Raw genomic sequence first — 24,599 nt, forward strand, 5'->3', positions numbered from 1 at the left:
TGAACAAGCTGAGGGACAATTTGTGGAAGTATATTGCGTAAATTACAAGTACAAATGTAATTTATTCCATTACTTGCCTCTAAGCGGCTAATTTCAGACAAACGAAAGGAGACTGAAGAAAGGGAAGGAAATTCAATAGGGGTGTGTCTGTGTGTGCGTGTGTATGTGTGTCTGTGTGTGTGTGTGTGTGCGTGTGTATGCGTGTGTGTGCGTGCGTGCGTGCTTGCTTGTCATTTCTCATGCATCCTGTATGTTTGATCTGTCAGAACACAAAAAAAGCCTGCATATCCTTTGACCTTCCTCTCGACATAATATCAAACATCATACCCCTCTTTCTCTTTTTTTGTGGGTCTCTCCTTTCTTATTAGGTGGTTTTGATTATGTTTCACCTCCATTCTCCTCCTAGTGTCTTTGTGTGTGCACGCCATATTGGTATTCTATCCTATTTCACTTTCCTCTGGAGAAATTGGCTTCCTTTGATGAGCCAGGGAAAACCACTAAAAGAGTCGCTTTGACTCCCTCATTTTTCTTTTCTCTCTATTTGTCCCTCCTACAACTCTTTGCTTTCTCTTAGTGGTTCTCAACTCTTCCCACTCCATCTCTCTCTGAATATCTCTCCTCCTTTTCAGTATGCATTCTTTATTCCTTTCTAAAGTCCTCCCTCTTGCTTTCCTCCTCTGCCTTCGGCTCATCTTGAATAGACACACAACCACATTCATGCAGCTCAAACATTGACTTTCAATTACTTGGCACATCTGCCTAGATGTGCCTTTGTGTTTGAGTATGTACTTTATTTGCTTTAAAAGACACCTTGTGCAGTGTCTGTGTACTGTGATAAATCTTTGGGATGAAAGGGAAGGCTAGACACCCTAGGAGGTAAATTGAGGTAAATTGAGAACTTAAAAGCAGGGCAAACATTAAGCCCATTTGGGACACGGCGGGGTGCATGCTCTCCATGCAGCTTCATTTGTCTGCTCCTCATCCTTTCAAAGGCACACCTTGGGAGAGAGGCAAAGCGGAGGTCTGCTGTACATCATGACCTAAATCTCTCAATTATGCGCTATAGTTGAGTGCTTTTAGCCTTGTGCATCTGAAATTATACAACGGATGTAAATAGGTGCCACATGGGAGTCGACTCTACATTCTCTACCTCGGCAAATGGTTGGCCACCTGAATAAATCCGTATGTCTAAGAGTGAATAAAAGTAATTTGAAACTATAATTATAATTACTTAGGTAATGCTTGAAATGTTGCATAGGTATAATCAAAGTGGTCTAGATGCTTCCAACAAACAGTAACTTTCACATTAATGTAATTATGTGTTATTATCCAGCTCCATCTAACACGTAATTGCATTTAATTGTCAGGTACAATGCAATTATAAGGGGCTAGCAAAGGGATTACAACTAAGGAAGAACATCAGTTAATTGATACTGTAACTGCAAAGCAGTAATTACTATAATCTATAAAGACAAATAATCTAACAGGAATTATTACAATTCATTGTTACTCTCCCTACACATTAATCCATGTAACTGTCTATCTATCTAGCTAATGGCTCTTATACCCTTTTTCACTGTAACCCAGTGTATGATACTGGATATAACAGTAAGTATTCATGCAGTTTTGCAAGTATGAGGAGCAGAATTACTGTCTTAGTTAGAGGTCTGTAGCGGTGTTGCTGTAAGCCAATAGTAACCCTATATTAACCATATAGTTACCGTAGATACACCTGTATTATCATAGCAATGCAGAGCACTGTTTCGTCCATGTAAAGGACCATGATACAGGGTTGCACAGCCAGGGTAAAGACACAGTTCTAGTCTTGTGTTCCCATATTAATTGGTCTTGTTCAGTTATCTAATGGTATATGCTTTAAAACAAAAACTTCAATATTTTATTAAAACACTCTCTTTTCTCTAACTGTCAAATGTTACAAAGTATTTTTGTCAGGCGGCAAGCTGTGAGCCTGAAATTGAAGCCAATGCAGAAGTGCCTTAAACTTGTATTCTTTCTATGAGCCATCAGGGGGGCGACTCCTCTGGTTGCAAAAAGTAGTCTGATTGTCTATCTATGAGAAGTCTACGAGAAAATGACCCTATTTCTCATTCGATTTATTCTCTCAGCAATCATTGTAAACATGAGTTTATGTTCTCAATAACTACTTGTAAGTCTTCTTCAATGAAGCAGGATGTTAATTTAGTAAATTATGAATTCCATTTAGAGTAAAAAAGATGATAAAGCAGGGTATGCTTAAGGGGCGTGGCTACGTTGTGATTGGCAGGTCGCTACCATGGTGTTTTCTGGTCTTGGAGTTATACATGATTATCGTCTTAGAACTTGAACTCTTTCACGGTGTGTTTTCCTTTCATAAAAGCTAATTGTAACATTTTGGTCGCCTAAAAATGTCTTATTCAGCGGTCGGATGTACTTAGCTCCACCCTCTCGTGTCACTTCTGGTTGCAAAAAAACAAGACGGCGAAGCCCAAAAACAAAATGTCCACTGCGAAAATGCAGAACTTGCTTCAACACAGCAAACCAATGTGTGACATCACAGTGACTACATCAACATATTTTTTGAACTTGGAGATGTATACATAAATGGATCCAATTAAATGTGATTTAGGGGGACTAGCTAAACCTACCCATCAGCTACCCATCATCAAGCTGCAACTAGTGTATTAAAGTAGCAGATCAATATTATAGTTGGAGGTGTGTGCTTGGATATCACACATTTTTGAGTGCAAAACTGACAGATTTCTCTTGGAACTAACCCCACACATATTCCTTTTCACTTGTAAATGTGTCACATGACAGAAGCTGAGGAGGCTGTAACTGCCATTTCACTGTGACTCAAAATGACCAATGTAGTTATTTGGTATAATAAAAGCAAGCAAGGGACATGTGTGGGATAGTACTGTATCTTGCAGAAATAATTAACTATCAATTTTCCTTGTCTATTTCCCACCTTTTCCATTCCCTTTCACTCTCCTCAGGCAATGGGTCCTACCAGCATGCCCTCTGTGCCCCTCATGGTGGGCTGTGGGGTTTCCTGCAGTGCTCTTCTCATCCTGCTGCTAATCTACGCTGCCTTCTGGAGGTACATGTGGACGAACGTGTATTGATGGTGTTGTGTCACTATACTCACACATTCCTTGTGCAGACAATAGGGATTTCTCTCACTATCCCGGCTCCAACAGCACCAATACATAATAATTGCAGTTTGTGTGTGTCCTCTGCCATGCCAAAACTCCAATGAGGCCTAATAAGGAACAAATGGTTCAACTACAGCAGGGGGGGGGGTGGTGATTAGTGTTCGGTGGCACACATGACAGATGGTAAAATCAAGCTAATGACTCTGTACAATGTCCAAAAGGATACTGTTCAGTCTGTCAATCTGTCATTAATAACTATCTCGTATGTCTGCCCTCTCTCTCTCTCTCTCTCTCTCTCTCTCTCTCTCTCTGTCTCTCTCCCCTCTGCTCTGTAGGTACATACGTTCGGAGAGATCGATCATCTTGGTGAATTTTTGCCTCTCCATTTTGGCCTCCAACTTATTGATTTTGGTGGGACAATCTCAAACGCTTAGCAAGGTAAGGCACTGTGCACAGAACAACACAGGGACAAAAAAAATCCATTCCCAGACATAGCAACTTCTACCAGAAACCATAGTCAACGCATTTATGATCCCAGTAAAAGTGCTCTTGACCAAGCCTTTTACAATGCCTAGAAACAAAAAGTGTAGACAAGGTTCACACAGCTGAGTTCTCAAAGTGGCAGACTGACTTGGCACACAGTACTCTGACTAAGCAGGACTGCACTGTGTAGTGGTCAGTATCGATCTCTATGAGTAACACTGCAGAGCCAGGTTGAACTCCTGTTCTTCTGAACAAAATTGATCAGACTCCTTTTTTCTTTTTATCCTCTTTCTTTTTCTACTCTGCTATAGAACCCTAAGAGATGATTCATGATGACACCTCTTACAAAACTACCATTTTTTATTTCTTTGTAAAACGCCTCTCTGTCTCCCTGACTTTCTTTTTCTCTTTAGGGTCTATGTACTGTGACTGCCGCCTTCCTGCATTTCTTCTTCTTGGCATCCTTCTGCTGGGTGCTGACGGAGGCGTGGCAGTCCTATCTGGCCGTCATTGGCAAAATGAGGTCACGACTCATTCGCAAGCGTTTTCTGTGCCTCGGCTGGGGTGAGCACTTTGGTCTTCATTTGATGCTGAAAATTGTGATTCATGAAATCATACAGTAGTTACCCTGTTTCAAGGCTTTTTTATATTGAGAAAATTACTATACCTTTTATATGCATCCTTGAGAATGTTGAGTGCGCACATTCATTGTCTGAGGTACTTATGATGCCTTTCATTTACAACGGAAATCTGAATTAAGAACTGGGAATAACGTCATACCTAAGTTGAGTGCGTTCCAGTTCACAAGTTGTAAAACGTAATGGAGTTTGCTCCAGCCAGGTTAGCTATTATTACCAATACTAGTTGATAATGACACATTATTGCGGTATTGTGCAGTATTGTGGTATTGTTGGATGGTGTTGTATGTATGGCTGATTATTTGATGAGACACAAGTAAGACAATAAGCAGCATATCACTATTATTTCCACCTGGTTCAAATCCAATGCAGCATTATCCATAGTCTGTGTTTTACCACCCCCCCCCCCCCCCCCCCCCCCCCCCCCCAGTTTGGAGAAATGGGCAGGAGTGCCGACACAAGAGCAAAGCAATATACTGCTGTGGACAGCCCACTAAAAGACAGGCCCATTTAAAAGAAAACTATATCTGTTTAAGTGTACGCTTTATTTTGAATATTTTCACCGCTTTATTTTGCCTTCAGACAGCCATTTCTGATCCATTCACTCTTCAAAGTCGGAATTTATTCTAAATATAGGGTACAATAACACTACTTCTTCTTCGTACTTCTAGATGGCTAAAATGCTTTTCCACAACAGAACATTACTTTGCTCCTGTGCTGGGACTCCTGTCTACTTCTCTAAACTAATAGCGTGCCGGCCACCGTCTACTGTAGATAATGCGCCGATTATTAATACGTGCCTCATACAACCCTACTTCAAAACATCTGCACTATACCTTTAAGTTTGTTTTGCAACAGCCTTCATTAAGTATTAGCATATACAGCTTGCCAGTACATTTGGGGTTAATGGCTTGAACTTTTTTAGTTACTGCATTTTGAAAGACACTATTCAGTATGATGGTGGCGTCCGCTGTAACGAGTAGGTGCTGTTGTAAGTGTCTGCCGTTGCTGTTACTGGAAATATGAACTCTTTGCGTGACAGAGAATTTTCAGCATAGCAAATGAAGAAGCTTTCATGAATTGAATGCTGATTGTTGTGTGACCGGTATTTGTGACGGAAGGCAGGAAGACTTTTTTTTTCTTTTTTTTTCTATGAAAGTGTTGGCTGCATTATGCTGAATAACCTTAATTTGCGCTATTCCCATTCACTTAGCTGTTATTTGCTACTTCAAGGACTCAATTTCCTGAAAGACATTTATGACAGTTTCTAATATAATCGTACTAATCATGGCCAAAGCTAGAAGTGAATTTTTACATGCATACACACGCACAAAGGGTCGCAGTATACACTCAGAATAAACGTAATCCCACTCCTTCCAGTTTAACGTCTCCTCTGTTCCATTCACCCTCCATGTCACTTTATTATGCTGTACTCGTAATAGGCACCAGTGATGTTCGAGGATAATCAAAACACATGATAACATCTGTATAACACTGGCCAGATGTTTTGAGATATAGCCTTGGAAATTACAAGCACAACCTCTAACACCACCACCACACACACACACACACACATAGGCTGTTCATTTCTCTTGATATTGATCCCACCAATCGAATCTGCCAAGTCATCGATGCCCTTACCTGATACAGAGGAGGGAGAATGTATAGATTGTTGTACAGTCACAGATAGAGAGAGATACTGACAGTGTGTGTGTGTGTGTGTGGTGGCACGAAGTGGCAGCTATATCATTCTTTGCCACACTTGCAAATGCACATGAAATGCATGAATCAGTCTAGCAGAGTGAAGGGGATCAAACAGCTTATCCTCCTCACGTCCGTTTCTCCCCAAATTATGTGATTGAAATCAGTCGCCATGGAAACAGGAGATTTGGGGTGTGCCTGGAGCTGTGTGAGATTAGCAGGAGATGTATGCGTACTGTATAGGTCCGTGTTTACCGTATTATACATCAGCAAACGCTAGATGGATGTTGCCCAATTGAAACTTTGCGCATTGCTGGTTAGTGGACCAGCCTGGCTCACCACCATCTTATTTGTTAATGTTAATGTGACTTTTTCTAATTGCTTTTCATTTGCAGCCATAATCACAGCTTTGTTAATTACTTGAACATTTCAGAGCCAAGCTCATTACGGAGCCCAGCATATTTCCTTCTTTTTCTGGCACGTACTCTGTGACATTCAGTCTCACTCTCTTTCCCAACACACACACACACACACACACCGACCCTGCTTGATTTAGCTAATTAATGCACAAATGATTGACCACTCCTAGCTATACCTCACATTTTATGCACTCTCTTATAGTCTCAAAGGCCCACATTCACAGTGTTACTCGCTCACAGACATGCTGCATGCGTGGCTCACCTATGGCAGCGTTAATGTACATAAGAAATGCTAAATCGAAGCTTCCATCCCTGCAGTGACCTGGGATCTAAGCCCAGTTTTCATGCCTCCAGCTGGACCTGTGTGTCAGGGAGTACATGCAGCGCACTTTGGCTCACCTACAGAGCAGCAAGTCGGTTTCAATCACATATGCACACGTTACAGGCTATTGCATGGCTTCTTAACTTTTGAATAGGAAGAGCCATATGGAGTGGTTCACAGTAGAGAATCGTATTTGGCCGACATGCTTCATCGTCCCCATTAAGGCTTCCTTTTATCCTTCGTCTCACCCTTTTGATTTTTCCCTCTCTCTCTGTTTCTGCAGGTCTTCCAGCTCTAGTCGTAGCAGTATCGGTGGGTTTCACCAGAGCGAGAGGTTACGGCACAGCAAGCTAGTGAGTACCACTCTCCGACCCCCTGCACGGTCCCTCACACCAGTCATGACTGGATTTAAATAGAATTACTCAGTATCAGCACAGTGCCATCCGTTGCCCTTACACCCAACCATTCCAAGCATAGTGTTTTTTGCTGTTCAAAATACTGTATCCTCCTTTTTCCACCTGCCGGCATCAAGCTAAGCTTTATTTCGTAAACTAGTATTTTTATATTTTTTGAATTACTCACCAGAGGTGGTTATTGATTCAGCGGAGGCTCTGCTATAAGCAGCTGAATGCACAAAGTCTGCCTGTATTTTTCACACTGTTTGTATCAATGAAACAATCCATCCAGCTATCCATCCGATTTCTATAAATGCTTATTGTCACAGGGGGAATGAAACTTCTCTCAGTGTGCATCAACACATCTTAGTTGCTCATTTAATATGAAAACGACAGTGTTGTTTATGCATTGTCAAGATTATATTGAAGAAACACACATTCAAGCCCCAAAAACTATATTTAAAATCTCCCTAATTTAATCATGACTAAATAAGTCTAAATTTAAATATTGATCAACATCAATCTAATCTGTCTCTTCAGAACTAGACAAAACTAGTAATAAAAACAACAACCCCAGAATTGTCTAGACTTTTTATTCAAATAATGCTAAATTACGATAGTGCAAGGAAATATGTGACATCGCCTTCTTCCAAGTGAGCCACTTTAAAGCATTTAAAAACACAATCATTGACAATTACTGTTAGGCTTAATGTTAAACAAGATATGCCAACAAAGAGCTCTGATACCCAGTCAATGGTGTAATTGATTCAATGGAAACATCCTAAAAGATGTTTACAACTTTGTCCCCTCTTACTTTACTCAACATCTCATTAATAATAGCACTGCATATTAGCTTTTAGGCCTTTTTATTGAGCTGCAATTAAGACAACAGCAGGGTTTCAGTATGCTCTGATGACATCACTGGAGGACACATTTAAACTCGCATCAAATTCAATTCCACAAGAGCATTTACAGTTTGGGGATATGTTTTAGGTAATGTACATAATACGTTTTCTTCGCACTGAGGGCAATATTTATATTTAATCAAGCACTTACCCAGCCATAGAAATGAAATCCCTCACTTAGGAAATTCAAGATCCTTAATTGGTTGTGTACTTGTACTGAAGTGCTTGGCACTCACAACAAGTGGAATGTTAAGACCTGAATGTAATTTTGTGCTCAAAATACTTTTTTTTTGTTTTTCTATAGTTGCTGGTTGTCCTTGGAGGGCGGTCTGCTTTATGCCTTCGTTGGGCCTGCTGCTGTCATTGTATTGGTGAGTCTGTCCAACATACTCTCTCAAAGAGATCTGAATATAATTCTACAAATATTTTCTGAATTTAGCCTCCAAGCTAAGAGCTTTACAGCAGCCGCAGCTGACCTCGTGAGGATGTGTCCTTCTCCTTTCACTCCCCCGTGTGCATTGTGAGCATATAGACGCACCCGGGGTGTCCCCGACAAAATGATGAGATGAGCACTTTGATCCTTGAGTTTAAAAATGTCAGCTCAAAAACACTGAAATATATTCCAGCAGACAAGAGCTTCCTGGCTATGCAACACTAGCCCAGCGGCCAGATTTCTCCCTCGTTCATGTACTTTCAAAGTATGAATCATTTTACCCAATGTATTTAAGGCTAAATCATTTTTTTCAGACATGAATATGTGACTCACAGTGTGCACCACAATCACAATAATGTGCCATTTGTTTGCTTTTGCCAATTGGTATAAAACAGACATTTAGTATACAATAACACATAGCTTTATATTGTTCTGCAGCAAAATTGAGTGCATTGATTGCATCTCAGTGGCGTTTTAATCATCTGTTGTGTGCTGCTGTTTGCGGCTGCTTCTAGGAGGCTAATTTCTGTGAAATGAATCCCTGGGTGGATATTTCCAGCACTAAGCTTAATAAGTCTGGATGGGGTACTAAACTTTATTTTGGTTATTGCCGCCGCTGCTGCTGCTGTTGTTGTCTTTCTGCTCATGCATTAGTTCTCCTTGTTGCTCGTACACTCACTGCGTAGCACATGTCAGAACGGAAGCATGGATCAGACAGCGTCACAGGTGTGCAGAGTGATATTCATTTTCTTGAAGTGAATTCCTGACAAGAGAGCGACAGTTTGACAGTTTGGGACACGAGGGAATGCAGGATTATATAGTGCTGAATATTCATGATTATGATAATGTGGTGGCTTCCAATACTACTATTATTTAAAGGTTACATAGTCAGAAAGCACAGGAAAACCTGCACATTCACACTCACTACTCTTTACACACAAGGTTGGTGCTTAATCTGACGAAAATCCATTGTACATACATTAATAATAGTAAAACTAACCCATTATAATATCAGAATGGTTAGGCGTTTGGTGTGTCTACGTTTAAGAGCTCAAAGGTTAAAGACATCTTGTAAAATCAAAGGACAGTTATCCATACGTTGTACATCAGATTCTGGTGTTCCTTGGAATGATTCCAACCTCCCACCACCTCCACAATGTCGATTTACACTCCACACGCCAGCTGCTATGTCCTGTAATGGTCCCCGGGCCCCCGGTGTTGTTGCTGGGACCCCACTCTAACAAACATCTGTAATGAGAGTGAGGCATCGGGCAGAGAAACACAGACCTTCCCACAGGACTTTTCTCTAATTAATCAACCTGGCCCTGGGCAAATAGCAGAGCAGGATGATGCTGACTCACAATGCTGGGGCCGGACATGACTGGTATGACAATAGTGCTGTTGCAATCTGGAACATCGTAGGTAGTTGTCAGCAGCAACACACACATGAAGGGGATCAGAGAGAGAGAGAGAGAGAGAGAGAGAGAGAGAGAGAGAGAGAGAGAGAGAGAGAGAGAGAGAGAGAGAGAGAGTGAGAGTGAGAGTTTTTAGCCTATTGCAAAAGCTGCCAGACGTAGCAAAGAAATAGGCTTCAAATAAAAATCTGGCTTCTGCAAAGGCTGCAAAAAAGTGGAAATTCGACTGACCACATCAAAGTAACACTTTAACTGCTCAACCACTCAGCTCTTTCTTTAGGATTTCCAGCAACCGTGTATTGAATCTATTACATGCTCATGCCTAGCCAGAAGTTGCCAATGGTAAGACAGGCAGACACTCGGTTTAGGACCTTGATGAGACTAGGAATGCTTTGCATACACAGTGCGTGAATGCCATGTGTTGCTAATGGACCGCTGACATCCCAAAGAACACTCGCAGATGAATAACTAAACAGAAACTCTACGGGGAAACCCATAAAGATAGAAAGAGTTCAGATAAAATCAGGATTAGAAGGAATATGTCGCTGGCATAGACTTTCTCCCAGATGGACAGGATTTCAGAGCGGAAGAGGTCGCCTACGTGTGGCAAGCCTCAGATCTCTGTGAGCGTGTGTCAAATAGAATCTTTGTCACAGGGTCACTATGGCCAGATGTTTGGCAGGCTTAGCTAGGGGCTCCTCATTTGTAAGAGAAGCCAAAAAAACTGGTCTTTTGGACCACAATGCAATACCGTGAGAATGTAAACATAACTTACGTTTTTTATTTTTGCAAGCAAACTTCACAGAGTACCTTTAAAGTTGCCAGTTTTATTCCTCAGCAACATTGCTCCCATTACTGCCACGAGTGGCTGGAAGCTGTACAGCAAGAATCAATTATCGTAATGTACATCTGCAATGTACAATGTGACTGGCCAAATGTAAAGGTGCATGCATCAGTTGTAAAAAAGTATACACCATGATGTTATAATATGGTATATTTGAGTTCACTTCATGAAATATATTTTAAATTTGTCTCTGTTTTAGTACCATGGCATCACAAATACTTACACAAAGTCTGGATGCGGTTATTATTATTATAATAATTTTATTATATTCATATTTTTATTATGTGTTATTATATTTGGCCATTATGGTCAAGACTGTGAGTAATAGCTGTGTGCTAGGATATGGGATAGAGTATGCTATTTTAATAAAAATGTGATTGAAATAAGCTTAAAGCTACTCCTGCATAGGAGCAAGTCAGACTGGGAGCCCTGACAGCAAAGGCACCGTCACTGTCAGTCTTAAGCTTGTGGGACAATAAAAAAGGAATTGTCTTTCTTGATTAGTGCATGAATATAATCCAATCAAACTGTTCTCTCTGTCTCTCTTAGGTCAATATGCTCATTGGAATTGTGGTGTTTAACAAGCTCATGTCACGAGACGGCATTTCAGACAAGTCTAAAAAGCAACGAGCGGGGTAAGTTAACTTCCTTCCTCTCTCTCTCACACACACACACACACACACACACACACACACACACACACACACACACAGCTATGCACAAAAGACATCAACACACACCGCTTTTTCATCCATCAACACAATTCTTGGTGGGAACAGACTACAAATTTGCTGCATTAAATAAATCTCTCTGGCAGACACAAACTCAGGGAGACAACATTTTCATGGCAATTTTAATACCAACTGCTTTCAAGGGTCTCTGAACGCACACCTACTTCTGCACCTATGCCCCCCGAAAAAAAAAAAAATATGGTCCAATTTGGCATCAAAATGACAAGACATCTGTTATGTTCTGTTGCTCTGTGAAATCCATCAGCATTTCACAATCGCTTCCACGTCTAGTTTTCTCAGTATTATGTGACATGGGTGAATATGGTTGATATGAAAATCAATGGCAGATGGAAACGTAATTATATACCAGGATTATGTGGCTGACATCTATTGTAATCTGTTTTTCTTTCACACGTGCACAAATCTGATGTGCATACATATAGGACATGCATGCATATGCATCCACCTAGAACATTACTTATATTAAAGCAGTTGGTGGTTGTTCATCATCTTTGCTAATTCTATAAGTGGAGGTTTCCTCAGCTCACACGGCCAAATCTATGTTTTCATTTCCATTGCTATTGATTTTCTTTTTTTCTTCCTATTTTTCTCTCTATCTCATTACATTTCCTCCAATGTCTGTCTCCTGCACAAATTTGAATTGACAACTTGTGTATAGCTGCAAGGGTTAATGTTACCGATTGGCTCTCTGGGGGGTTGATAAGCTTTTGTTAACATTTGATTCAGCTGAGATTAAACCGGTTGGTGTGCGCAAACACACCTACACAAACACACAAACGGATGCACCCTTCTTTGTTACAGGCTGAGACCTTGCTGTTATCTGAGTATTGAGCACATTCCCCCTCAGATTCTCTGAAGTGTGTGTTTGTGGGCACACACACATAAATAAGCGCTCCCGCACACAGTAGCTGCTCGTGTTGCTAACAGGACAGGCTGCCATTAGCCAAATGTATTTCCTTATGAAGCCGTGGGGATGTGGCTGACGCTGAGGCAATGAGCTGTGATGGGACGCTAATGTAGCATAGCCCGTGCATGGCCCCATCATTCTCCACTTGCGGTAGACAATACTGCACATACACATTAACACACAAACACGCACACTGTTTCTCTGTCTGAGAAGTCAACTGTAAGTAAACAACCAAAGTATTTTTCTTCCTTTTCGCCCAGATAAAGATATATTGTGCACAGCCCTGTTGGAATAAGATAGTTAGTGCATCTCTGTGTCACTGTATTCTGTTAATCCACACTATTCTGCTGTAACATCGCATTGTCCGTCTCTCACTTTCTCTCCACTTGCTCTGAATCAATCTTTGTATTCTGACTGTTATTCATTGCTGCTACTTTTTATTAAGATCTGTTTTTAATTTGCCTTTCTTTCTTTTCTCCCTCCCCTCCCCCCTTTTTCTTTTCCCCACCCTCTCTGTGTTGTGTCCACTTTTTCTTCTTTTCTCTCGTTCTTTTTGCACCTATGACACCTTCACATTCACCTGTTGCCATAACTGGAACTTGTGTTTCCACACATTCCACACTCCCTCTTCTCCTCCCCACATGGCTGCATGTATGTGTGTGTGTGTGTGTGTGTGTGTCTGTCTGTGTGCACATGTCCTAAAGTGTCCCAGCGGAGGCGCGTAGCCGACTGCTCCTGAAATGCTCCAAGTGTGGCGTGATCTCGAGCACCGCTTTGTCCAGCTCGACTGCCAGCAGCGCCATGTTAGTCCATCTTCATCTTTCTATTTGTCTTTCTCTCCTTATTCTTATCTCTCTGTCTCTCTCTCTGTCTCTGTCTCTCTCTCTCTCTGTGTCTCTTCCTCTCCATCATCCTCTCTTACTCCTCCATCCTTTTAATCTCGGTCTGTCGGTAGTGATGCAGGATGAAATTGAGACTTGGATGAAAAAAAAAAACTAAAGAAATGGGAAAAAGCCTTCACTGCAAGCCATCACTATTTAATGAGAGCATGTTTTGATCCAAAGTGGATTCTCCTCAGGTCATGCAGAGCAAACGTGACCTGTGTCACACAGTGTTTGTGAATCATTTTTAGAGTTTGTTTTAACTTGTTTTTAGTGCAGTATTGCAGAGGCTTAACACACCAGGGCAGTTAAATGTCAGGAATAATGCATTGCACTGTGCTGCATTATAAATGTGGCTCTCATTATATTAGGTAATGTGGTGAACTGTCATATCGGTTTCACCACCTTAAGATGGTGTTCACAGTGAACACATCATATTTCAGATTTATCAGTTCAGCAAGGGAATGAAGAAACACTGGCAAAGCATTTAAGGAGTGTAGCCTACCAACAGTATTACATATACTGTGTACTGGAGTTGCATGCATTTAAATTGTTCTGCTTAGAGCATCTTTCAGAATGTGTAGTGAACACGTCTTAGGGAGACCAATGATGAAATTCATTGTCTAATTGTTCTGAGTGTAGTAGTCTGAAAATGTATTCTGGATGACTTGCGGGGGTTGTGGAGTTGAAAAGGTCGAATGACACATGCTATAATCCAATGTTTTTGGAACTTTTAGTCCCACTAAAAGTCCTAATATCTTGGCTTGTTTTTGCACGTTTTCTTTTATCCATATCTAATAGTGCACATTATACTAGCTCTGTTAGTACTGCTTGGTATGAGCCGCCATGCTCACCGTCGACACATTGAGACCCGTTGAGAGTCAGCCAAAAATGCTCCAAAACCCAGATCTTGCACTTTTAAAGAATGTTGCAGTCTCCCTACCAGCATCTCCTATTGGGTCTGGACATGTTCAAAGGTGCTACTATAGTGTAACAAGAAAAAGACAGGTGTTATTTTTGCAATCGTAATAAAAGCCTTGTTGTCATGGTTTCTTGTTCAGAGCAGCATATCTGTTAATGAAAGACCCTCCTTCCGTTTTACTCTTGCAAACAATGCTCTGCTTGGTAACTATGTCCTTGTGCAAATCTTTCATTATGGCTTTGTGTTTACTTTGGAAGAGCGCTCTGTTGAAAGTAGGAACTCTGTGTTTGGTTGTGTTGTTTCACGATTGAACGCTAATGGGATGAAATTGCCTATTTGCAGTAACAAGTTTGCATCAGTTACCTGTCGTCCCTGAGAAAACACAGGGCCATTATTGACTTTCTTTCACACGGCTTTTCTGATCTCAGATCCACCTACATCTTTGCCAAATACATATGGTCTATCATTAAATAGATCATTTATGTTCACATTACTGCACTTCTACCATCTGTTTGCAGTATATTGTTTATTTGGGAAGTCCCTCAAATAATCTGCTTACGGAAATCCTAGTGTGAAATCGTAATATTTCTGTGTTTACGGAAATAGCATTCAAACACAAGAATTCAGCTTAAATAATGCTGGTATTACACACTCCCTTATTCTCTGTATCATTATAATATAGTAGTAAGCCTGGTCTATTTATACCAGAGTGTCTTGATAAAGCTCTTAAAGACTATAACTTGGGAATTAATTTCCAGAAAGCGAAAACCACCATTTAAAAGTGTGACAAAATATGCTCTCCCCATATTTCCTTCCATCCTAATGCCTTTGTAGAACTTTAAAATACAGCCGCTCATTAAAAAAACACTTATTATGTATGACGAGGTACACTTGCGGTATTAGAGAGTGTATTTTTCACATATAGGCTGTACTGAACCATATTGTGTGGTTAAAAAACACAGTCAACAACAGCTGGAAAGTTTACACATTAACACGAGCACAGCTTTGGCTTTATTGCTCTATTTCCTCTTTTATTCATTGCCTTGGACATGCACCTGTTGAAGGGGCGTGCATATTTCTCCGCGTAGTCAGTCTGTCAGACTGACGGTTATAAAACCAGCAATATGTGCTCAAACAGCATGAACATTTTAAATTGGTGTCTGACTCCATAGAGTTACAGATGCACACGTATACACACACACACACACACACACTGACTCCGCAGAAGCCCGCATGTCAGTACTTGTCAGTGGCCTGTCTTCCCCGTCCGTGTTGGCCCTATCGTCTCACAGTCCACCAACATGACACTTGCGTGCGCATCAACCATGTAATTGTGAGCAATTGTCAGTCTCGTAACTACATGTATCTACATGATTGCACATCATCTTTCACTTTTCAGTTGAGGTATTAACTGTGATCCAAACCCTTTTTGTGCCAATCGGCTTCAAATTGCCCACCATTGACTCTGAGAATGATCTGTGTGAGTGTGTGTGTCTGTGTGTGTGGGTGAGAAATTGAGTTATGTGACTTACCAAAACCGGCTGGTCTGGTTTGAGACTGAAGCCTTTGTTACTTCTCCTTCTTTCCCCTCCTGTGCCCCCCCCCCCCCCCCCCCCCCCCTCTCTGTGTCTGCATCGCTGTCTCTTTCTCTGGCAGGGCGTCTCTGTGGAGCTCCTGCGTGGTTCTCCCCCTGTTAGCATTAACCTGGATGTCAGCAGTGCTGGCCATAACCGACCGGCGCTCCACACTCTTCCAGGTGATGTATCTCAGTAACACTAGTGGACGCTCACACACCAACAAATATACACCTGTGATGCATGACTTGGCTGATCAGTGTTTCTCTAGTGATCATTGAGTCATTTCACTACAGTATTAACACAGGGTATGATATTACAGTGGTTGGAGTGCCTTAGAGATGCCACAATATTTATTTCTTTATTTCTGAGCATTTTTCACACCTCGACTTTTCACCGCATCAAAGGCAACATTTACATTAACACAAAAAATGTATATTCCATTTCTAACTGTATAAAACCAGGAAGATCTAGAAGTAGATTGCTTTGCAGTTTTACCACAGCTGAGGATTGTAATGAAAGCTCAAGGTTGCTGGTTGTCTAGGTAACACAATACACTTTCTTCCTAAAATTGTTCTGCATAATGTAAGCAGCCGTATGCTTACAGCTTTTTGCGGTTAGCTGTTCGATATTAGAATATATTTTATGTAGGGAAAACAGTAAAAATGTCATAATAACTTTAAAGGGGGGGTGCCGTAGTTTAGGTTTGAGACCCACTACGGCAATAATTCACAAGCAAATATTTCTTGTCCCCTCCAGGTGCTCTTTGCCGTCTTTGACTCTGTCCAAGGTTTTGTCATCATCACTGTCCACTGTGCAATGCGCCGAGAGGTGAGTCCGGTTTCCTCCTCCTGCTAAGCCGCCGTGTGGATCCCAGACACATTGAGCTCATACATTTTAAAATCAGCACCACTAAGTGACCTCACCCGACATTCACTGCCTTCGACAGGTGGGATTCGTGTTCGCAAATGTCACGTTAGTTTCCGGGTCAGTCTGAAGTCACGGCAGTACACAGGCCAATCAGACATGAGAGGGATTAGCACGGTATTTATGTCCTATGTTGCAGCACTTCTTCGCCATAATGCAGTATGATAGTGCAGTATTGTCCGTCTGATCCAAGGCTGCTTTAAGGAGCTTACCAAGATGCTGTATGGAATAAGACTCTAAGTCCCTAAGTAATACCCCTAGTGCCTTTTATGCCGCAGGCTTTGCTGTGCCCCCGGGGATGCAGAATTTTAAACTCATTGTCCACATACATGTAGTCATGCCCTTGAGACAGACATTTACACACACACACACACACACACACACACACACACACACACACACGTTTTTCCATGGTCTAACGATTGCACTTGCTACAATTAATAGATTTACAATGTCATCAGTTTTCCATGAATGTGTTGCTGATGCATGTACACCACACACAGACTTCCCTATTTCCAAGAGATGATTATGATATTGAATGCACTGCATAGTGTAAGTGAATTCTGAAATGCTTGGAATGCTTAGCTGCATCAAATCAATATCACAAAAGCGGCAGGGATCAGGGTACAGTAAATCCAGGAATTATGTATTGTAAATGTATGAAAATCCCCTGCATAAATCCTTCGCAGCTGCTGAACAACAGGCAGAGTGGTGCGGCACATCGAAGGGAGGGGGGGAGGGGGGAGGAGAGGAACAAGGCGGAGAATTAGGAAGCATTACGGGGGAAAACAAGAGGGAAGGCAGCGTAAAGGGTGATGTTATGTGAAGTAAAGTACAGACAGAAAACGTGCCGCGCAGTGCTCCTTGATAGCGCTCGTTGTATGTGAAGGTGCTGCGGTGGCACAGGTGGCCTGCTGAGTCGAGGAGAAGGTGAACGAACGAACATCTGCAGTTTTAACAGGAGCTGGAGATTTGGAGGCAGCAGCAGAGGAGAGATGTGAAAGATAAGGTATATTGTGAGAAAGGGGTGACGAAGGGACTTAGTTAAGTGAGGAGAGGAAGGAGTGTGGAACACAAATTGCATGTAGAGATCTCTGGGGAAAAATAAATAAATAAAAAAAAAACATCATTCAAGAGCGAAGCAGGGGGATGATGGTAGGGGAGGAAGAAATAAAGATGAAGGTGGAGAGAGAGGTATGGACACAGAGGGGCTCTTCACTTTGAAGTCAGAATGAGCTACATTGCCAACAGACACTCACACCAACAGAGAGCGGGGAACAAATGCCGCCGAGGATGAGTGTGGACATAAAGAGAAGAGACGGATGGAAAGAAACAATGGAGACAATACCCCAGCCCATGCAGTATTAATCCGACATGGATTCTTCCCCAATCCACTACATCCTTAGCGGCACACACACACACATACAGATGAGACCACCCAGCGAGATTGAAGATGCTCTCATTCGCTCTTGCAATGCTTCTTACACGAGCACTCTTGTTTCCGTCCCATAAGATTCTTATGGGATTTGACAGCAGCAACATTGAGAAATGGTGTTGCTCCTCGGCACGTTACCTGGGTATCTATAATACAACGCCTGATGTGGGAAAAGAATCTCGAAGTTGGTTGTGAAACATAATGCACAGGGATCCATTCGATTTCAACTGCGTTATAAGATCTCAACCTTTGACGGTGGGCTGGTGTGTATTTGCATAGATGCCGCATGTAGGAGGAAAAAGGAAACCAGTGACAGTGGAAAGGCCCACAGGTTAGAATATATATACACTGCGCTGTTGCTTTTAATTTGGACTGAGTGCCACTGATCTCACAGGCCACTTTGAAGAGCTGCTGTGTGCTTTCTTTACCAAATCCACTGACTGTTACATAAGCTACAAGCTGAGCTACGTTGTGAAGAATATAGCTTTTCCGTTTATTTTCATTTTTACGTAATTTAGTATTCACTGAACATGTCATTGCAGAAATAAAGACGAAGAATATAAAATGTCTGAGGGAGTGAGTTCCCCATGCTCCATTTGCCAAACTAACTAAAGTAAAAGTTCCTCCACTAACTTCTTTCCTTTGCATCCTGCCTTCCTTTTCTTCATCATTCTTTTCCCCCTCCTACTTTTCCTCTCTATAATAATAATCCTTCCCCCCCCCCCCCCCCCCCATTCTCTTATTCTGTCCTTCAGGTGCAGGATGCGGTGCGCTGTAGGATGGGGGGATGTAAAGACGACAGCGAAAACTCGCCAGACTCCTGCAAGAATGGACAGGTGCAGATCATGGTGAATAGCATTCCATTTCATCCCACATTGCAAACCATTAGCCTCGGGCTAAAGTTAACCAGGCTGGAGCTTTCTAGAAGCTTCAGCTCCAATAGCAATAAGCATGATTGCTATTAGTGCCCAAACTCATACCTGGCTCTCTTCATTATTGTCCATGTATTATGCATCTTCAAATTTTATTTTCCAAAAATGTTTGATTTCATTCCCCGTAGAAATGCAATATCTCTCCCAGCCTGAGACTAACTTCCTATAGTGCCATAACAGGAAATGAAAAGTTAACAACAAATACCATCTCTGTAGCAATATCTTGCTTGAATTTATAGCGATGCATTTAACATTCTCGGTGTGTGTGGACTTTGGGACAAAATGTTTATACTGCCCACAGTGTTTCATGTATTAGCAAATCAAACACTTCAGCACTTTTATTGACTTTTAACCTAAGCTTCTTCCTCTGTATTTTGAAGAGCACAGAGCTCCCGTAACGTTATTGTTGTTCCAAAATGTGGCTAATAGTGTGATAAATAATATATAGACTTGATCTGCCCCGCCAACGTCAGTACAGTTACAGAGCATGAGCGACTATGGCAACGCTCTTCCCTTTATTTCTCCCTCAGACCTGTTTGCGGTAACGGTTATGGCTTCCTGAACGCCCCGTGAGGTTATCAAGATTAAACTTTAGAGCCATCATTCTGCTCAGGGAAGCCATAATGACACATTCTCTGTCTCTGTTTTCATAACCGAGAGGAACAGTAACTGCGCTTAAGTTTCGGTTAAACGTATTATTATCGTACACACTATGCCAACTATTGCTCTACAGCTTGAAGTTCTCTCTAAATGTGTATGACTTTGAGGAAATCTTCTCAGACGGCACATATGCATGGAGGACTGGCGTATTAACGAAACAATACCCTTGAGAATATTAATTGTGATGGATTATTTGGTGAAGCTGCCACCAGTCGGGCCGTTTCGCCAACATAATTCCACTCAGGTGTTCTTGCTTTATTCACTGGGAATCTCATTAGAATGTTGAACCCCTAACATGTACAGACAGTATAAAGATGTAGAACTGTAGCCACACCTTCTTGAATCAAAGCCATCTTTAAATGGCTAATCTCTGATTAAAACTCAGGACTGTCCTCTACAAAACTGGTTATATTTCTGCCTGAAACATTTATGTTTTCCATGAATTTGTTTTACACCATCAGAAGTGTCCAAATGTGAGCTACTGTGGGCAGCAGTGTGGCTCTCCGCGTTGCGGCACTTCCCCGTGCCACCCACAGCAGTTCCCACCGACGGCCCACCAGGCATGCCAGCAAGCCTGTTACCACAGTCTTCCTCGCAGCAACCACAACCACGGGCTAGAGCACAGCCACGCCCTCAGCCACGCACATGAGCATAACCACATCCTGAACAATACCCACAACCATGCTCATAACCATAACCACGCCCACAACCACATCGGCAGCCAACCAGTATGTCACCTCTCGTAAATTAATCCGTCAGTATGTAATAGTAAAACCCATAGATGGAGAAAGGTGGAATCTGTAAAACAATATTTTTGCAACAAATGGGAGCAATTAGTAAAGGAATGCTTCGATATTTTGAAAGACACACTTATTTGCTTTATTTCAAAGAGTTAAATGAGAAGATGGATACTACTTTCATTATTTTACGCTGGAGCTACAGCCAGCAGCTGGTTAGCTTAGTTCGGCACAAAGACTGGAAAAGGCTCTTTAGATCGGTAATTAACATGTTGTATCTTGTTTTTTTAATCTGAACAAAGGAGATTATGGTTTAAAGGGGGTTATATGCCGTACTACTTATTTGTTATTTGCCCAGTGACTTTTTGTGTTGTTGTCAAAGTGTGGTTGCCACGACTTCAGAAGGTCACTGCTCCAGGCCAGGCCAGTTGTTCCAAAATGAGAGTGGTATCAATCTTACCATCTGGGGCAAGAAAGCGAACAGAATTATTAACCCAAAATGTCAAACTATTCCTTTAACCAAAAAAAAATGATTGCATCAAATTTAGTTTTGTTTTGATTACATATTGCACCTTTAAATCTTAGTTTGAATAGCTGTGATGTATAAATAGAAACTAGTTATTCTACTATAGCGAGGTAGCAAACCTTGTCTTTGGCCATTTATAATTGATTTAGGAGCCTCGTCAAGAATGCTGTATATTATAGGGTGTTTACTCAACTCAGTCAATGGGACTCAACAATAGGACTGTGTTCCCTTGTGGTGTTTTTACCTAACAGTGGATGACTCACTTTACTTAACCTGTGAGGCTGTTGCAGAGAGAGTGTATTATAGTTAAGATAAGGATGATTTGTTTTTCTCAATTTGGATGGCAGGGAGGGACTGAGAGAAAAAGAGAGAGGACTTTTCATATCCTCATCCTGCTATTTAGTAGAGACCCATTTATGGTGCTGCGGGGGATTTTCCTACTAAGAGCTTTTCCGCTCCTCTGAGACCTTTACACATTCTCTCCTTCTCTCTTTCAGTTTTTCATTTCCCCCCCTTGCTTCTCTCTTTGCCTGTGTGGCGTGCCCAAACTGTCTAAAATCTGTAGTTTATTATCCAAACAAAGGCTTTGTAAATGAATCCCGCCGAGGACAGGAGGATGCTGTATGGTGAGAGAAGGGAGGACCACAACTGCATAGCAATGTGCTTCTCTTTCACTAAAGTTTCGGAGACTTGAGTGGTGGCCATTTTGGAAACACCACTTCTTCATTCAACCCACCAGCCTTTGGGTTTGGGAGTGATTCTCAACCCCACGGAGTAGTGCCACCTTGCTTTCCTCAAGTGAATTATAGCTCAAAGCAGCAATAAACATCATATTTTGATAACTTATCTACATTAAATCAGAATATTAATTGCGGGGTGAAGCTCTGTGTGGATGTTTGTGTTTTGGTCGTCAGTCATTTGGATTATTACGTTACGTATTTCATTTGTTTTCCAGTCCATAAAAAGCTAGGCTGGAATACACCAAAGTTTTGCTTCAACTGGCACAGCAGATAATAGTTTTGCTGCAGTGAAAATGTCTGCCCGTTTGCATTCAGACGATAGCGAGGTGACTGATGAGGCATGCAGTAGCATTACATACCTGGCAAAACACCACAGCGTTCTGCTCCTCTCTTTTTAAAACTGTATTTGGGTCTGCTGCCGGGAACTGATGCACATCATGAACAAAGTAGCAGTGTGTGCCATCACACAGAAGTGTCTGTTCTTTTTCGGTTTGAAAAGGCTTTTGGACAAATTCACTATGAAGAAATGAAAACTGAACATTTCTGTGTCTCGTTCGCGGAGGGCATTACTAATTGACTGGGTTGTAAAGTGTTACCATGGCAACATATCATATCCTTGTCTTTAGTGTCAAATTACAGTAGAGCATCATAGTCATTGGATGCAGCATAACCATTCGGGATCCAGTCACTCGTAAGAACTGTGCCTTTATCGATGCGGTGAATGTAACGACACTCATTGCCTTTCCTCTCTTCCTACCCCCGCCTCCCTCTCTCAGACGGATTTTGAAAAGGATGTGGATTTGGCGTGTCAAACAGGTGAGCTCTCCCTTTCACCTGATTTCCCTTTCTCCCTTCGTCCAACACAGGAGAGTAGCATTGCCGAAGAGGCAGTGGAGAGTTGTAACTTACCTTCGCTGCTTTACATGTTGATAAAAATGAACAGATGACGTTCTACACCTCGACACAGTTGTGCACAAATCATTATGCCTTATCAATCACTCTGAATCTGCCCAATAACTGTTCAGCCAGCATAAGTTTTGATGAGGCTGTGTTTAATTGTGCATGATAATAACACATTCCTCAGCGTGTTCGGGCCCGTTTCACTCACCGCTGACAGTGGTCTTGTGTGTGAGCGTTTGGATGTGTTGCAAGTGTACCACAACGTGTTGTGCTTTGAAATATTAACACAGTCACTTTCCCCCTCCACCCTTGCAGAGAGAGGACACCCATGTAAGTGTTGCACCCAATTGACCTTTTTAAACACTGCCTGGTCCGTCCCTGGACTTAAATAATTCCTATAGACGAATCTGGGTTGCAGGTGGAAGTAAAGAAGCCGCCATAACTGCAGTGGCACTTGGCTTGTAAACACAATTATATTGTCTGTAAAGAACTTCACTTCTCCAGCAATTTTGCAAACAAATCTGCCAAATGTATCCTGGAGAACCTTTTCAATAAAATGTACAAAATATAAACCCAGCATATCTATAGCTCATTGGTACTTTCTTACTTTTTCTGGGTGAAATTCCACTTGTACAGTAGTAGTATCCCCTGAATTGCTTCTGATTACAATGCAAGAAATCACGGAGTGATGATTTACATCAGAAGCAAGCAAGTAATTCCTTCAGGGTCTAAGCTAGAGTTATTCCGCACAGCATTTTGATATCCACTCTGCGGAGGATGGACAGTAGCAGTACGTTAATGCAAAAGTGTTTTGCCCCAAAGGCTGTGTAATAATTAATAATATGTGACTTTCACATTCAAACATGACTAGCTTTATTTGTTATAGGGGGTGGATGCTGATGGTGATCAACCCAAAACGTCTCTGCTTTCACTGTCAGTGTAAAAATGTTCCGTTGAACTATGCCACTGCAGTAATGGCTGTGGCGCTTGAAAGCGCAACAACATAAAACAACTGCCAGATTTGTCTATAGATCATTCTCTGGGTCTCCACTGTTGAATGCAGATGTGAAGGGATCAGATTTGTTCAAACTTGTCCAGTCCTTTAAAATCGCTTTGCACCAAACAGACTGTAAAGCAGGAGATAGCTAGGTTCTGTACTCAGCCGGTTGTCCTTGCTGGTATGCAGACTGGTAAACTGGATCCAGCTTAAATTTTGGATAAAACGCGTCGCTTGACATTTTGTCACATCAATGCTGTTAACATAAACATGGACTGTGATGCATGCTTTGCTCTAGAATTGGATTTTCGGGGCCACAGAGTGAATCTTTTCTCCTCTGATGCTGACAGAAGGAGCATGATATCTAGCATGAATTTCCAAATGGTTTGGAGTTGTGTTTCATTCTGAAGATAGATTGATGTCAGTTGTGAACTAACTTAGCGTCTCATCAGCATGTCGCAGTTCATTTTTGGAGTAGCTATTCTAGAAATGTATAGTATTCTGTTTGTAGTTTCCACCCGCAACAACATGCATGAATGCTAACCCAAAGCCATGTAAGTAGTTTTATGTTCTGTTTTTATTTACACTGTTGTGAATAAAAAAAACAGGCCCTCATACAGAAATACACATTTATATATTCACATGTATTCGGGAACATAAATGAACGCAGACTCTCACACACAGGGTATAATACGCTGGTAAGCAAAATATGGGCCAGGAGTCGATAGCGAGGGAATTTTGCTCCATTTCATTTGAAGCACACAGCATTTTGCACTCAGGCTCTATCTCCAAGCTAATAAAAATCCTGGCTCACCGGCAAATCTCGAGATGGAGCAAGACTTAAGGTCACAGTGTCGGAGACGAACTCATCTTAGTTACTGTCAACCATATCAGCACAAATTGAGAAGTGAAACTTTTCTTTGGAGATGCAATCTGTCTCACAGCTACTACAAAGCTGAAAACAAACGTCAGTACCACAACCTGATTTATGTTTATGTT

General features: G+C 41.7%; 1 protein-coding gene across 1 annotated transcript in view; it reads left to right on the top strand.

Annotated features, from left to right (window-relative positions):
• adgrb2 (adhesion G protein-coupled receptor B2) overlaps positions 1-24,599 on the top strand; it is a 127,718-nt gene that overhangs the window by 84,343 nt on the left and 18,776 nt on the right. The window contains exons 17-29 of the mRNA XM_076075353.1: positions 2,997-3,100; positions 3,491-3,593; positions 4,052-4,202; positions 7,002-7,071; positions 8,323-8,389; positions 11,260-11,345; positions 13,074-13,172; positions 15,829-15,928; positions 16,506-16,577; positions 18,864-18,956; positions 20,162-20,428; positions 22,480-22,519; positions 22,919-22,933. Coding sequence (XP_075931468.1) covers positions 2,997-3,100; positions 3,491-3,593; positions 4,052-4,202; positions 7,002-7,071; positions 8,323-8,389; positions 11,260-11,345; positions 13,074-13,172; positions 15,829-15,928; positions 16,506-16,577; positions 18,864-18,956; positions 20,162-20,428; positions 22,480-22,519; positions 22,919-22,933 — 1,267 coding nt within the window. The remainder of the gene's footprint in view (positions 1-2,996; positions 3,101-3,490; positions 3,594-4,051; positions 4,203-7,001; positions 7,072-8,322; positions 8,390-11,259; positions 11,346-13,073; positions 13,173-15,828; positions 15,929-16,505; positions 16,578-18,863; positions 18,957-20,161; positions 20,429-22,479; positions 22,520-22,918; positions 22,934-24,599) is intronic.

This window comes from Anarhichas minor, unplaced genomic scaffold, assembly GCF_050575085.1.
Source record: "Anarhichas minor isolate MPS153535 unplaced genomic scaffold, ASM5057508v1 ptg000051l, whole genome shotgun sequence".
Classification (NCBI taxonomy): domain Eukaryota; kingdom Metazoa; phylum Chordata; class Actinopteri; order Perciformes; family Anarhichadidae; genus Anarhichas; species Anarhichas minor.